At 42.7% G+C, this 15,354-nt stretch overlaps 1 protein-coding gene across 1 annotated transcript; it reads left to right on the forward strand.

The window, feature by feature from the left end:
* Positions 1-772: 772 nt before the first annotated feature.
* On the forward strand, positions 773-12,303 carry MDH1 (malate dehydrogenase 1). The gene is made up of 9 exons (XM_059828481.1): positions 773-859; positions 6,159-6,257; positions 6,583-6,679; positions 7,663-7,838; positions 9,189-9,311; positions 9,444-9,620; positions 11,202-11,315; positions 11,524-11,613; positions 11,983-12,303. Exons 1-9 carry the CDS (start codon positions 857-859, stop codon positions 12,106-12,108), a joined length of 1,005 nt encoding a protein of 334 aa, XP_059684464.1. The 5' UTR covers positions 773-856; the 3' UTR covers positions 12,109-12,303.
* The last annotated feature ends 3,051 nt before the right edge of the window (positions 12,304-15,354 follow it).

Here is a 15,354-nt window from a genome sequence, read left to right on the forward strand (position 1 = left end):
TCCCCCCCCCCTCACTGAGGCAACGGGCGCTGCCCAACGGCCGCACACCGCCCGTAAGGGCGGGCGCAGGCCGGCGGGAGCCTGCGGATAGCGCCCAGAAACGGCCCGGCCCCGCCGGGGTGCCCACCCCAGGGAAGGGCACGGCCAGGCCGCGCACCCGAACCCACCGAGCGCTCCGAGGAGACGGGACGGGACGGGGCGGGGGGGTGTAAAGGGGAGCGGGCGGCACCGCCAGCGCCAGGGTCTCTCCCGCCCGCGCGCGCCGCTCCCTGTGCCCCCCCGTCACCTAGCAACCACTGAAGCACCGCCACCTGCGCACGCGCAGCAGCCACGCACTCTCGTGGCGCTCGACGTCCCCAGCCGGTACCTCCTCCCGCGCGCATGCGCCTCTCTGCCGCCCGCACCGGAGTAGAACGCGCGCAACGCCGGCCCGTGCCCTGGCGCATGCGCAAACAGAAACGCCCGCGCTGCCGCAACCCCCCCTCCCTTCATCTCCCACGAGCGCATGCGCAACGAAGGGAGCCGCTTGCTGCCCCCTAGCGGCTCTCAGCAGAGCTGCTCTCGGCCCGTCGCCGTGCGCTTCAATGAATGGGGTCGGGGGGGGGCGGGTAACCGCTGCCACGCCGCCAATAGCGTCCGGGGGCGAGGCGTGCGTGCCCCGATGCACGCTGGGAGTTGTAGTTCTCCCCGAGCCCTAAGCTGCGCGGGGCGCGGGAGCCGCGACTACAGTCCCCAGGCGGCCGTGCGGGGCGGGCGCGCCCCGCCCCTCCGCGGTGCCTTAGCGCAGCGCTGTCGCGGCCCCAGTCGTGCCGTAGAGGTGACCTCGAGGCTGTCGGACCCGCCGCTCCTCTCAGCCATGGTCGGTACCGCTCCCCGTGCCGGGGGGTGCTCCCTTAAGACGGCGGTTGGGGCGGGGTGATGGCGGTCTGCGCCCCCTCGGTGGGGCGGTTGGGGCAGGGGGGCTCCCGCCAGGCGGAGGTGGCTGCGAAATGGCGCCGGCTGCCCCCCACCTCCTTCTCGCCGGGCGGCCCCGCCGCCGCAGGGCCCCGGGGCTGACTTGAAGGTGCTCTTGGCACCCAGGAGGAAACGGGCAGGGCGGCGGGGGGCTCGCCTTTTCCGGGGCTCGCCTCAGCCCCCACCCAGGCCGCGCCGGGGTGACCTTCTTCCAGCCCGGGGACTCGGGGGCCGGTGTCGGCCCCTGCAGTGCCGGCCTGGCGTCCTCTCCGCCGCCTCGTTCCTGGCGTGCGGCGCGGGGGTCAGCTCGTGGTCCCGCTGGGGTCACCCCTGTGGAGCGGAGCCATCTCCCTGGCCTGGTGCTGGCCCTTCGGCCGTTTAATCGCGCCTTTTCCGGCAGCCGGTGCCTCGCCGAGCCCCGCGGATGGCGGCGTGGCCCTTCGAGGAGATGGGGATGCTCAGGCCTTAATTTCCCGAGACCTGAAAGGTTCTGGGCGCAGTTCCGTGTTAGCTCAAGGGTAAATGCCTGTGAAATGTTTTCCTCTTTTGTTTCATCCCTGCTTGCTGTCAGAAATCCAGCTGTTTGTGTAGGTTCTCCGGATCGTCAAGGAGTCCTAGTTCTGCGCTGAGGTTACGCAGGTGAACTGGAGTGCTTTGCTTTTCTGTGGCATATATATACGCACACACACAAACTTGAGCAGAGACCTTGCTTTCCTTTATAACCATGAAAAATCTCCATGTTTTTCTGGACTTTCTACCCTGTTATGCAAACCTTTTCTTTCAGTACTTCACTATGGAAAAGATGCTTGCGTACTCTGAAACATGGTTTATTATTTCAGCCATATGCTTAAAAAAACCCTGAAATCTATAAACCTTATCTATCCCAATTCTCCACTCTTATTTCTATTCAAAATATGGATTCTTAGGAGTGACCACAAGGCAGCAAGTTTTAGTTTGTACTTGAGCTTTGGCTGCCATGAGTTTGCTGGTCTCCAAGAGATCTGCTATTTGAAACTTACTTCGATGCCCAGACTTTTTAGAATGTCACTGGTTTTTATCTTACTTTCACTATTCTAATTATGCATTTGGCGTTGGGCAGAGGCTTTAAACTTCTGAAATAAAATCATGTGTCTATTGATGCAACTGCTGTTAGCTAAATGAAATGGAAAAAGTTTTTCAGGGCACCTGTCTCAAGGTCATTTCTTAAGGAAAGAATTCCTTTGGAATTCAGTCTGTGAACCGCAGTGCTGCTGGGGCTGCTAGAGTGCACAACTGTCTTACCAATACTTTCTACCACTTTCCTGAATACATTTATTGTCACTGTAACCCTGCTTTAAAGAGGGAAGAGCAAAGGGAAAGTTTGTTAGGCAGGCTCTAGACATTTGAGGAGATACAGTTTAATGCTTAAAGCATTCTTGTCAAGCGAGGTGGGATAGCTTAGGTGACTTTAATAGTCAGGAATAATGTTAGTTTATCAGCAATAATGTTTATAGAGGTCTTTTTATAACTGTAATTAGTAATGCAAAGTCCATCACTTGTGTAGACAGGACATTGATTTTTCTCATTCCTACATTTGATAGGTTGTGGCTTATTTAATATTACTCTCTTAATTACCTTTGTAATCTCCTGAATCAGTTTTGCAGTGTAGTAGTATTATTTTCATGTATGGCACTAATATTTTAGGTCCGCTAACATCAGCAGTAATCACAGAGATAATTTAGGCACCGAATTCTTAAGCCAAAGTGTGTTTGGGGGGGAAGGCATTAAATCCACAGTTTTCTCATTTTATAGTGGAACCTTTACTTTTATCTCTGGTAATTTAGGGGTGGGGGGGTGTAAATCCTACACGTTTTCTGAATTAGAGGGAGAAGCGGGGGATGCAATGTTCACTTTTTGTTTTGCTTTGGGCTTCACTATCTTTACTACTGTTTCCATTTCTTAAAACTTTTTTAACTATACCTCTGATGTATGTGAAGTGGGAAAGGCTTTGAAACTATTTAGTTCAGTTTAGATCTGGTTTAATTTATCCTCTAGTTCTTGTATACCTGAGAGTGAGTGAAGGTCACTTCTGTAGTTACCACAGCATGAAAGCATTCTTATCGAAGCCCAGTGCTGGAGCCAAGTCACAGATTAAAGTGCCTGAACATGAATCTGTGGAGCCTACAACTTCCACTGGGGAGCTACTCATTTCTCTAAATTCCCCACCTCCAAAAGGAGCCTCAGATGCTTAATGATACCGATTTATATGTGATGTAAGTTTCTGGGAAGAGTTAACTATATTTTGTAAGAAGCACAACCTTTTTGGCTTGTTAATCCAGCTTCTGGAATCAAGAGAAGACATGAAAATTTCTTTGATACTAACTGCTCACAACTGTTGCAGGGGTAGGGGGGGTCGGGGGAAGCTTGTATGTGCATCCAGTGTACTGAAGGCTTGGAGAGAACAAACAAGTAGGCAGTACTCCTTGCCTTATTTTAGCTTATGTTTCTTTTTCCCTCCTCTAGCCCAAAATGGGGGAAGAACAGGAAGGATAGTAGAAAGCAAACATAATTTTTTTGAGAGGGTGGAGCTGAGTCATGACTGAAGGATATTATTTTTTTTTAACAAGGCTAAATGTGAAGTCTGTCTCAGTAAAAAAGAAAAAATAGTCCTACCTCTCGCCTTTTTATCTTCCACTCCTTCCCTCTCCTCTTGTTATGCTAAATACTCGCTATAATGCTAGTGGATAGATTGACGTTTTTTATCTTTAAATCAGATTAGCATATAAAGTGCATATAGTGGAAAAAATTCTCGTTGACTTCCCCCTTTCGTGACACTACTTTAGATTGCCTCACAGGTTGCAAAGGAGAAAGAGCCTAACTTCTTAAAATCTTCATTCTATTCACTGAAAATTCAGAAGACGGTTCACAATTGATTTCAGATACCATACAATGCAAAGAAAATGTGTTCTGCTGTTATCTGTGTGAGTTCTGGAGTTGCGTGCTTAGCACAGGATCACTTTTTATATGCTGCTGCTAGGGGATTTTGCCAGGTCAAGATTTTGCAGCACAGTAATTTTCCAGTACTTATTTTCCAAACTGATACGATTAGCTGCCTTAAAAGAGCATTCATTGTTCCATTTACTTTAAATTTAAAATCTTAATCTGTGCTGCCCACCATCATTCAGACATTATGGTACATTTGTAGGGTATAACTTCCCGACTCAAGAATTAGTGTACCCAAACTAGTTTTGAGATTTGAAACGGCAAGAATTGATTGTCTGCTCTCCCTTCCGCCTCCTCACTGAGTTCTGACAAGGTCTGAACGATGAGACTCGCAGTAGGACACATTCAAAAGAAAATAATGCAGTTCAACACCATAACCGGTAGCCATTTGACCAAATATTTAAAGAATCACTCCCATAATAAAGGCAAAATCATGATAAATCCACAAGTTCAGTAGTTTAAGTTCATCACTTATGCTCTCATTTTATCTAGTACATGGTAAAATGGGCTAGGTGGCCTCATTTTTATAGTTATCTAATGCCAGCTTGGTGCAGCTGTGCTTGGCTGGTCACTTCTGCAGAGAGAATACACTCTCATCCCAAAATGGTTTCCCTATAAATATCAATGACAGGAATGTTAGTTGGAAAGGATCTCTAGAGGTCATCCAGTCTGACCTCTTTCTTGCTCTGAGTCTGGAGGTTGTCCAGTCCAACCTGATAGCAAGGCTTTTGCCACTGCTGAATCAGGTCATACGTGGATTTTCATCTGGGTCTTGAAAACCACCAAGGATGAAGGCTGGAGAGACTCTCTGGGCACCCTGTTCCAGTGGAGCAGGACCACCCTAATCAAGAATTTTTCTCTTAATTTGTGGCTGTTGCCCCATGTTCTGCCATCTGCCACTACTGAGAGGTGTTTGGCAGTGTTATTTTTATAACCTTTCTTTAAGTAGTAGTAGTAGGCTGCTGTTAGGTCACTCCTTGTCCTCTACCTTTCCAAACTACGCCCGCCCAGCTCCCTCAGCCTTGTCTTATAGGACATGAACTCTGGGCCCCAGCCATCTGAGTAATGCTTGCCTGGACCCTCTAAAACTCAGGGTCCCAAAACTGGACTGAGTATTCCAGCTGCAACCGCCAGCGCTGAGCGAAATGCCTGCCTTTGCTTTGCAACTACGCTTTTCATAACGTAGCCCAGTATGCAATTAAATGACTTCAGAGATAATTGAAGGTGGAAGATGTTTTGTCCATAATTCAGATTATCATCTTTTAATTATTTGAAAAAGTGGGCATGGGATTCCAGCAGGCTGGTCAGAGTCTGCTTGTTCCCGTTCTAGCAAATCTGCCCCAGCCCTATTGCCTCTAAGGAAAAAGGGAGATACGAAAAACAGGCTTACAAAGTATTGGGTTATGAACATCCTTTGCCATGTTTTCCCTTTTCAATATTAAATAACCTCTGGAGTTCGCCAAGCCCTGGTTCAGCTTAACAAAATGGACTTTTGCTATAGGGTAAGCCATTTTTTTCCCTATTTATAATATAGCAATATGTTGGCAGTCTTCTCCCAGCCTTTTGGATTTTTGGGTCAGTTTGACAATGGACTGTTGTATTATGGATATTAGTGTCTGTATTTGTCCATAACGTAGCTTTTGTCTGTGGATTTGTTAAATTGCTGCATAACAGTTTAGTGAGGCAGTAGTTTTAAGTCCACTAGATTCCCTGGTTTCTGGCATTCAATAAGTCTTTGGTTGCAAGTAAGCATTCAAAATGCTTAACGGAAACACCTCTCAAAATTAAAAGGATCTGAAAACTGGTGAAGTGTGGCAGCTCGTAAACTTCTGAAATAAGTTTGAAGTATGAGTGGATAATCTAATGAGTGGGTACATGTTGTAACACCTTATGCTAAGAAGGCAGCATTATTAAAAGGAATACAAAGTTTTTCAAATGGATTGTCATTCCTGGCATTTTGGATGCTTTTCCAGGAACAATTCTTAGGGATATTTTTGCAAGCATGGTCTATTTCTGTAAAAGCAAGTAGAGAAATTGCTGGTGGTTCTAGCAGAACAGAAGAGTGATCCCAGGAGCTGGTCCTGATCCGCATTTAGGCCATGCTTTCATCCAGGTTAAATAATCATAACCTTATTTCTGTAGTAACTGTTAATTTTTACGCTCTCGGATGGTGTGAGCCTGCATGGTGTAGCTGTGGGTAAGTCTCCCTAACTTTCTTACAGGGTGAACCCATCAGAGTCCTGGTGACTGGAGCTGCCGGGCAGATTGCTTACTCGCTGCTCTACAGCATTGCCAAGGGAGATGTCTTTGGCAAAGAACAGGTAACTCTAACACTGAATTATCACTTGTCTCTGCTGCACAGTAATGAATAAGCTAATGTCAGAACTGCAGTCCCTGAGACTTTGTTTTCTTGTGGGCACTGAGAATGGCTTATCAGTATGCAAGTAATTTATTCTTTAAGTGGTGAAACTGGAGTCCTGCTCTGTTACGCAAGCTTTCAGTTGTTAGCCATGCTGAAATTTTTCAGTTTTCTGTAAATGGATCTTAAGTCTTGCAGAAGATAGCAGTTTCTAGCAGATAACAATACGAATTCATTTTCAAAACAGATTATGTGCAACTTGCATTAAACCATTTCCTTCTTTACAGCCTCTTGTTCTGGTGCTGCTGGATATCACCCCCATGATGACTGTATTGGAAGGTGTAGTGATGGAGCTGCAGGACTGTGCTCTACCGCTGCTGAGAGGTGCCCAAAAGAAATTTTTCTTACACCTACAAGATGTTCTAGTACAGCTATTGCCTTTATGGGTTCTGTAGCTGGTAGGAAGTTAAGCAGAAGAAAATATTAGATGATCCTTCCTAGGTTTTATATTTTGTGGAAGATAATTCAACTTAGGCTGTAAGCTGGGAAGAATGTTATCGCATGAGTTTTGTGTAAAGACTTGACTACGCTGCTACCTGGGTTTTGGTTTATATATCTAATCCTGGGTTGTCAGCACGTGCAACAAATTGTCAGGTATTTGTGCATTTATGCATTGTATTCTGGCCTAGTGGTAAAATAACAATGAGTCTTTAGATACGCTTATGTGCTTTTACTAAGTAAAAAAATTTCTAGTCTTTAGAAATATCTTCTGCATAAAGAGACAAATTGAAAAATCACTCATCAAGTCATGTAAACAAGTTAAGTTCTGATAAGTCTAAACAAGCAGAAGAAAGGGAGCCAGTAGATGCTACTGTAATTATTACACTACTTAAAAAATGTGTAGCAACCAGCTCTTGTACTTGTGCCAATCAAACCTTCTTCAGTTTGAATTATTAAAGGGAGAGGGGAAAATTTCATTTGTGTTACTTGCCACTAAGAATTTTTTTGTAAAAGTGAAGAACAGCATATATGCATACATGTGTATAATATGCATATATACATATGTGTATATATATATTTAGAGAGAGACACATGAGAGGTATCTTTTGACATAGATTTCTCCTGTGTTCTCGGAATTTATATCTAAAGCTTTAGTTAAATATTTGTGTATGAATACTTGCCAGTAAACAGTTTCTAACCTGTGGAGTTAGGACCAAATGACTATACTTGTATTTTTGTAAGGGGAAGGTGGTAGTCTTGTCAGATCAGATTATATACTGCTTATGAACCAAAGAATATTCCCGTTAACTTTGCCATGAGTATTTATCTTACTTAGATTTTTTTTCCCCCCTGTTTCCTTTTTTTAGAGGTCATTCCAACAGACAAGGAGGAAGTTGCATTCAAAGACCTTGACATAGCAATTCTGGTTGGCTCCATGCCAAGGAGAGAGGGCATGGAGAGGAAGGATTTACTCAAAGCCAATGTGAAAATTTTCAAGTCTCAGGGTGCAGCCTTGGACAAGTATGCCAAAAAGACTGTCAAGGTGAATATAGAAACTGAATTTAAACAGTTAACTCTCCAAGTTATGTAGAGATCTAAATACATTGTAGAATGATACTGCACAAGCAGGAGCCTATTCACTGCAGGCGTTCCTTTTCTTAAGCCCTGGAAAAAATACCACAGTCAAGGTTAGGTGAGATTTAGTATGTTAAATAGGTAGATGATTTAGTCCTTAATTTGTTCGGTGAAAAAGGTAAGTCTTACATTGTATTGCTGTAGTCCACACGTACTCTAAGCTGGTTACCAGCAATTAAAAAAAAAAAAACTCCATTAAAAATAAAAAGCAGTCTTCTGCTTGTTATCTCTCTTCTGTGGGAGAACTAAATTACCTACATGCAGCTGCCTACTTCATATCCATTTGTGGCTTTAACATAATGACCCTTAACTTCAGTATCAATATGGAATTACAGTTGCACAAAAAATCGGCTTTATTTAGGTTGTTTGCGTCTTGCTCTTTGGAGCATTGGAAGCTTTTAATTGTTCCCTCTCAGATTCTTCAGCACAGTTAATGGGATCATGTGCCTGCTCTCCTACTGCTCTTAATCTCAGACCCAGACTCCGACTGTGCTTTGTAACTGACTTTTTAATGTCTACTTCCTCTGCTGATGAACTTCCTACTGCTTCTAAAGATTTGTTTGCTTCTTTATACAGTTGGAATAAAAACTATCAATGTAACTATTGCAGAATAATGGAAAATTTACTGAAGTCACTTTCAAAAGGGGAAATACAAAGGGAGGTTTGCAGATTAGCTTGTGTGATTGAGAGTATATGGAGCTTGACGTTAATCATTTGAGGCACATTAGTAGATGAATAAAAATCAGTTTTCCATAGTAATAAATTGATCTAAGTTCAGGCAACATTTTACTTCTAACTGCCTACGAACATTGAGATAAGTAACTGTTCTGGCTTTCTTAATTATAAAGCAGCAGCAGCCAGTCTAGGAACCGTTTAAAAGGTGATGGTGAATTCACTGTGGGCCAACTAGTGTGTATGTATTGTGCTTTCCCTGTGTCTGGAAGCATGGCGTTTGAAGCCAGGCTGTGGGTCAGTGTGCAGATCTCCCTAGAAGTCTTGTTCTCTTTACAATTTGACATTCAAATGTGAAAGAAGATACCTAGCTAGAAAATGTTTTTCTGTGCAGTTACAAAAGACTCGCTGACTATGAACAACACACATATAGAAAGCTCTTATTGAAGACAACCAAGAGATTTAGAAAACTTAACTTTTTGATAGTTTCTTTGAAGGCAGAGCCATGTCTTTCACTTGAGGGAGCTGTTTTGCAGAAATAGCTTCTTCATCTTTCCACATTCCCCTTCCCCTTTTTTGTTTTTAGGTTGTGGTGGTTGGGAATCCAGCAAATACTAACTGCCTGATTGCATCAAAGTCAGCCCCATCAATACCAAAGGAAAACTTCAGCTGCTTAACTCGTTTGGATCATAACAGAGCTAAATCTCAGGTAAAAAGGGCCTGTTCAAAGTAGAATGCTTTCTGTTGTCTCTGCTAAATAGAAACAGAGCAATGCTTTCAAAGAAGCCTGTGAGTTGAGAGGCTGAAGTTAATACAATGGACATCTTTAATTTCCAATTAGATTGCTCTGAAACTTGGTGTGACTGCTAATGATGTGAAGAATGTCATCATCTGGGGCAACCACTCCTCCACTCAATATCCAGATGTTAACCACGCAAAGGTGAATGTGAAAGGAAAGGAAGTTGGAGTTTATGAAGCTATAAAAGATGACAGCTGGCTGAAGGGAGACTTTATCCTGGTAAGATCTTGGGGCTTTTTTTAAATGGTCATTCTGTGCTTCTGCTTTCTCCTAATCTCATGAAATTGTAAACTATGTAAATGACTGACTGAAGCAGCTCTTCCTGTTTCACTAGAATAAGTCATCTTCAGATAGCTTGTCTCTATCAGTTATTCGCTTTTGAAAAATTTAAGGTGTTATGAAACTTATGTAAATACTACTAGAAAAAGCCATTTGGGGTGCTAAAATGATTCAACAAAAATAATTTTGATCATAGCTTAGGTGCAACTCATCTGGCACACAAGCACCATTGACAGTTCACTATGGTGACTTTTTTAGGCAGCTTTGTAGATGAAGTAGGATGATCTTCCATTTGCTGCTCCCCACCCACCAAAAAAAGCCCAGCAGCCCTCCCCCTGCGCATGCATGCACCCACACGCTTTCCAAATCTGTATCTGTGGCCTCGTCAGCAGCATTTCTGAAAAGTAACCTGAAAAATCTAGAAAACACCTGCAAATGTTTTAATGTAGGATAGTAAAACAAAATATTGGTATTAATTGATCAAGAGCACAGGCTACGTAGATGCAATATAAAGTAAAACAAGAATTACTAAAGCCCTTGATGAACGTGACTCCAAGTAGCTGTACTTTGCTTGGGACTGCAATGTTACTGGCATGCTGACAGCCAGGTACTATATCCTAGCCAAGACACTTTTAGTTTGGGACCGAGGATGTGTTTTGTCATATGACCGTGTTCTCTCCTATCTTGGTTTTGGATAGAGCATCTTCCAGTTCATGCTTGTTGCTACAGAATAAATGATTGTATGCTGGCAACCCAAGTTCATGAGCCAGGGTGTAAGCAGAAACCTGTCCTTATCCTTGATCCTGCCGTATCTTACGTGGCCAAGGCAGGATACTGGTTTGGCCTTCTAGGTACATTGTAACGCTGGTCTATGCTAGAATGCTTTGCTTAAGATAAGGAGATTTCATAATTCCTGCTTCCTAGACTGGGGTCTGGTTGGCATACAGTCTTACCAACACTTATTAAAAGAAAAAAAAATACAAGGTTTAAAAAGCTATTCTAATTCCAAGAAGTGCAATTCTAAAGTACAAAATTTCTAAATATAAACTTGAGTATAGGGAGGTAGGTTCAGCTATCTTCAGGAATTAAATTAATTTTGTGCATTAAATATTGTAGGATTGAGACCAGCAAGTAGTTCACGTTGATATTCAGAAAAAAACCCTTAATTTCCAGTGTCGCTCTGAGACATCTCTTACTGTTGATGTACATGAAGTCTCTTGGTGGTAAAAGGTTGAAACATCTGATTGATTTGAAAGAAGTTACTCGGCTACTAGCTGTAAAGCAGGTACTAAGAAATGAGCCAGCCTCTGAAATATTCCATTATGTTCTTGTCTTGGCCAAACTCTTCTGGATGGTATTTCTGGATTGTATGCTGTGTTCATTTAGTGATAGAAATGTATCTTGACTGATGAAATTAGATGATGTTCGTAAGGCAGTCCTTCCTTATGGTGTTTACTAACAATGTTTAAACCAAGCCAAGATTTTGCTGCTTTACAATTCAGGGTTTTTACTCAATTGCAGACCGTTCAGCAACGTGGAGCAGCCGTTATTAAGGCTAGGAAGCTGTCCAGTGCGATGTCAGCTGCCAAAGCTATCTGTGATCATGTGAGGGACATCTGGTTTGGCACTCCAGCGGTAAGATGTTGCTCTTGAGTAAGTGCTTGTTTGCCTAATGCTTCGATTGCATGCTAGTGTCTTTGACCTCAAGTGTGTATGTGTGTTGAGAGGGGGAAGAATCTGTCTTTTTCTCGAATAAAGTGGGAGATGCAGTATATTGGAAATTAAAATTTTGCTTGCTTCTAGCAGTGAAAAATGTATTTATCCCTTCCTCTTCTGTTTTCAGGGGGAATTTGTTTCCATGGGAGTAATTTCTGATGGCAATTCTTACGGTGTTCCTGAAGATTTGCTATATTCATTCCCTGTTGTGATCAAGGTAACCAGACTGTGTTTAAATCTAAGTAATCTTCTGCAAGACCTAGTTGAACTGTTGTATGAGCTAGTTAAAAGCTACGCTTTTAGCATGGGACTACAGTTGCTGGGATGTGTGGGCTTTAGCGGCCTTTCACAGACAGGGCCATTATTCACCATTTTGTAGTAGTTGTCAAATAAGTACTGATAGAAATAGAATCTTACGTGACTAGCTGGTGCTGGTTGTATTCGTTATCTGAAAACAAAATTAACTTCTGCCTGATGTGTTCTTTAAGGCCATAAACTTTCTTTCTTATGCTGCAAAGTTTCCTTCATGCAGAGCGAATGAAGCTTGTTCTCATATGGAGGGGCTTTTTTGTTTGTTTTCAAACAGGACAAGACCTGGAAGTTTGTTGAGGGTCTTCCTATTAATGATTTTTCTCGTGAGAAGATGGATCTTACTGCTAAGGAGTTAACTGAAGAGAAGGAGACTGCTGTGGAATTCCTCTCCAGTGCATGACTAGGTGATGAGGAAATACAAAGTCATTTAAGAGTGGAAGAATCTAAAAGTCGTCTCTAAGTCTGCTACCAAACACTATTACTGTATTCAAGTCAACTGTCTGTGGCAATTGTGCATTTTAAAGTTCATATGCTTACTGGTACTGTTGTGCCTATTGAGTTACTAGCAAAAAGATTATTAAAGAAGTGAAACTAGTTTGTTGACCAAACTTTATCCGTTCAGTACTAGTTGCTTTCTGTGTATGATACAGAATAATTGTTTGCCTTGGCTACTAACGCACAATCTGAGTTTTGATTAGAATTTGGCACTGTTGGAACACGTCCTCGTCCGTGATCACTTCAGCATCCCATGGCTCAACCAAAAATGAAATTGGAATGCCAATAGTTCTTCTTGAACTAGAAGTTCAGTGACTCAAGTCTATCACTGGACAGACTCCAAGTATATACTGTTCACTCTGGTTATGCTTACAATGTTTGTCAATAGAAATATTAAAAGATGCTTAATCATATAATGGCTAAGAGTAGTCTGTTGCACTTTATTGCATGTTTTAGTTATGTAACTAGCAGAATTTGATAGTACAACATAAAAACCCTGAAGACCTATTTTAAAAAACTGAGGGGAAACTAGTTTTGAGAAGCTTTATTCATGACTAGCACTTCCATTTGTCTTTCCCAGGCAAAATTGCTTTATGTTGACATCAGACACAAAAGCCTAAAGGCAGATTTGTACTCCAGCACTCCAGTTCAAAGGCAGTGTTGGTACTGTAGCTCCGTACTAATTTGATTGTAGCTGCAAAGCCTTTTGTCCCAGGAGACAAGAACTCACTTGGTTAAGACCAAGTGAGGTTAATGTCCTTGCTTGAGAATTTTTCTACTGCAGCCTACAAATACTTCAACTTCAGGAAGGTTTAAATACGTTGTACTGTAATTATTCTTTTGCAAACACAGGTGAATGTTGCTGTAACTTTTCCTAGACTCCTGCTTTGTCTGTTCCTACTGTAGTAACCCACCTTACATAGACTTAAGGGATTTAGACTAGGTTTGTTGTTTTGGGAATTTCTTAGATGTACTACCTGTTCTGTTTGTTGTCTAAGCACGTTAAATACTTCCCGCCCTGGTTGCAGAGTGCAAGCTCTCATACACAATGTCAGTGCTAAGTTGTTGTCTGTCCTGCTCCAGTATAAGCCTTTCTGCCTTCTAGTAAAATAAATCTTGGGTCTGTTGTATCTGGAGTCATCACATTTCCCTTTTTTGGTTTGTTGTCCTTAAATGAGGATTCAAAAAGTAGAACTGTTTTGACAGAAAGAAAGAAAAAAAAAAAAAAAAGCTTAAACTGAATTCTAACAAATTGAATGGTTTCTTTGAGGATTTATCAACTAGAATATAAAACAAATCAGCAAACATCAATAAGCTTATCCTTAAAAATAAGTCTGCTCTCAGAACATTACTGTAGCTATTAAGTGCAGGGACAGTAATGCAGCAAAGACTTACTATACATAAATGGCTGAAAGGGAGAACAATCATTTCAGAAAATGGCAATGTCTGCTGCAGACAAGGCACAGTAAGTGAATGCCTTGAATGTTTAGGAAGCAGCTGCCGCAAGAACTTATGCGTTCTTGCAGTCTTGGGAATAGACAAGAAGTGTGTACGCTGTATTTTTTCACTGTGTTTCTCATTCCTCTAAACGCCTTGGAGATTAGCTGTGGAGAAATAAGAAGAAAGTTTCATATGTCTGTCTTTTCACGACAGTTTGGGAACTTCTGCAGAAATTGGGGAGGTAAGGAAAGCCGCCAATGTGATGACTGCCTTCTGGTGTCCCATCCAAAGTCAGTAAAATCTCATTTCAACACGAACCTGGGGACCAAAGAAATTTATTCCAGTAATTGCCATGCTTATTTTAAGACAATGAGTTTTACAGTGAATGTTACAGGAGATAGCTACAGTGCACATTGTTACTCAGTTTAAAAAGGCTACAGGCTAATAAAAGGAAAGAGTACACATCTGTGCCTGTAAGCCATAAATAAGATACGATAAATCCTGCTGGTGTGCAGTATGTTTTGTGCCACACCTACAGAAACATCACAGTGTAGAGAAGAAGCTTTGGAAAAAAAAAAAAAAACTGGAAGATCTGGTTCTTCAGGGCTTTGTGATGTTTGTTTTAAAGTAGCCTTCTCCAGGAGACAACTTGCTGCTTGTAAAGTGATGCTTATAACACTTGGCGTATCAGAACAATTGCATAATTAACCTCAGTACTTGATAGTCGATCTCATGATGTATTTACCTCCTCAAGTTAACACTTGAATCTACATTTGATTCCTCTCAAATTATGAGTTTTAAGCACTGTTTATATTTCCTCCGGACTTCTGTGAAACAATTCAACAGGAAATCTCTCACACGCTCATTGACCGCATACTTAACTACCACCCCGCTGCTTTCAAACTCTCAAACTAGCGAGTGGTGGATATTCTTTGTATTTGTGTTTCTGAACTGTTTTGTCCTCTGTTCTACTTCCTCCAGTTTTTATATTTCTGGGACATTCCCTCCTGCTGTGGTTAGCTGTCTTCTACTGTGGCTTGCGTTACTTTGTCCAGCCTGCACTGTTCTTGCAGGGCGCTTTGCTCTTCTCTTAGTAGGTGGCACGTGGAAGCGTGCGTGTGAAAGCAGAAAGAAGAGCCATCCACTTTTCCTTCCACCTTACAGACACTTACAGTTTTCTGGTACAAGAGTTTCGCACCTTGCTACTCCAAACTTAGGGTATTAAGTACTTTGCTCTTCCTTGGAATGTTTCTATTCTGTGATTTTTCTTTTTGAGTGTTCATGGGCTGGAGGACATGATGTGCTAGATGAGGTTGAGGGAGCTGGGTTTCTTCATCCTGCAGAAGGAAATGCTCAGAGGAGATCTTCTTGTCAACGACTACTTACTGGGAGGGTGCAGAGAAAGCAGAGCCAGGCTCCGTGGCACATAGTGGAAGGTCAAGAGGCAATGGACACAAGTTGGTACACCAGAAACTTGATTTATCCAACCTGAGGGTGATCAAATACTGACGCAACCAGGGAGGTTGTGGAAGCGCCATCCTCGGACCTGGCCCTGAGCAACCAGATATAGGTCAGCCCTGCGTTGAGTAGGAGTTTGCACCGAACGACTTCTGACCTATGTACGTGACTGAAAGGCACTGAATATGTTCACTCATCTGTACCTTTTAAACAACTTCAAATACCTAAGTATCAAAAGTTATTTGTCAGTTAG

This window comes from Gavia stellata, chromosome 23 (assembly GCF_030936135.1).
Source record: "Gavia stellata isolate bGavSte3 chromosome 23, bGavSte3.hap2, whole genome shotgun sequence".
Lineage (NCBI taxonomy): Eukaryota > Metazoa > Chordata > Aves > Gaviiformes > Gaviidae > Gavia > Gavia stellata.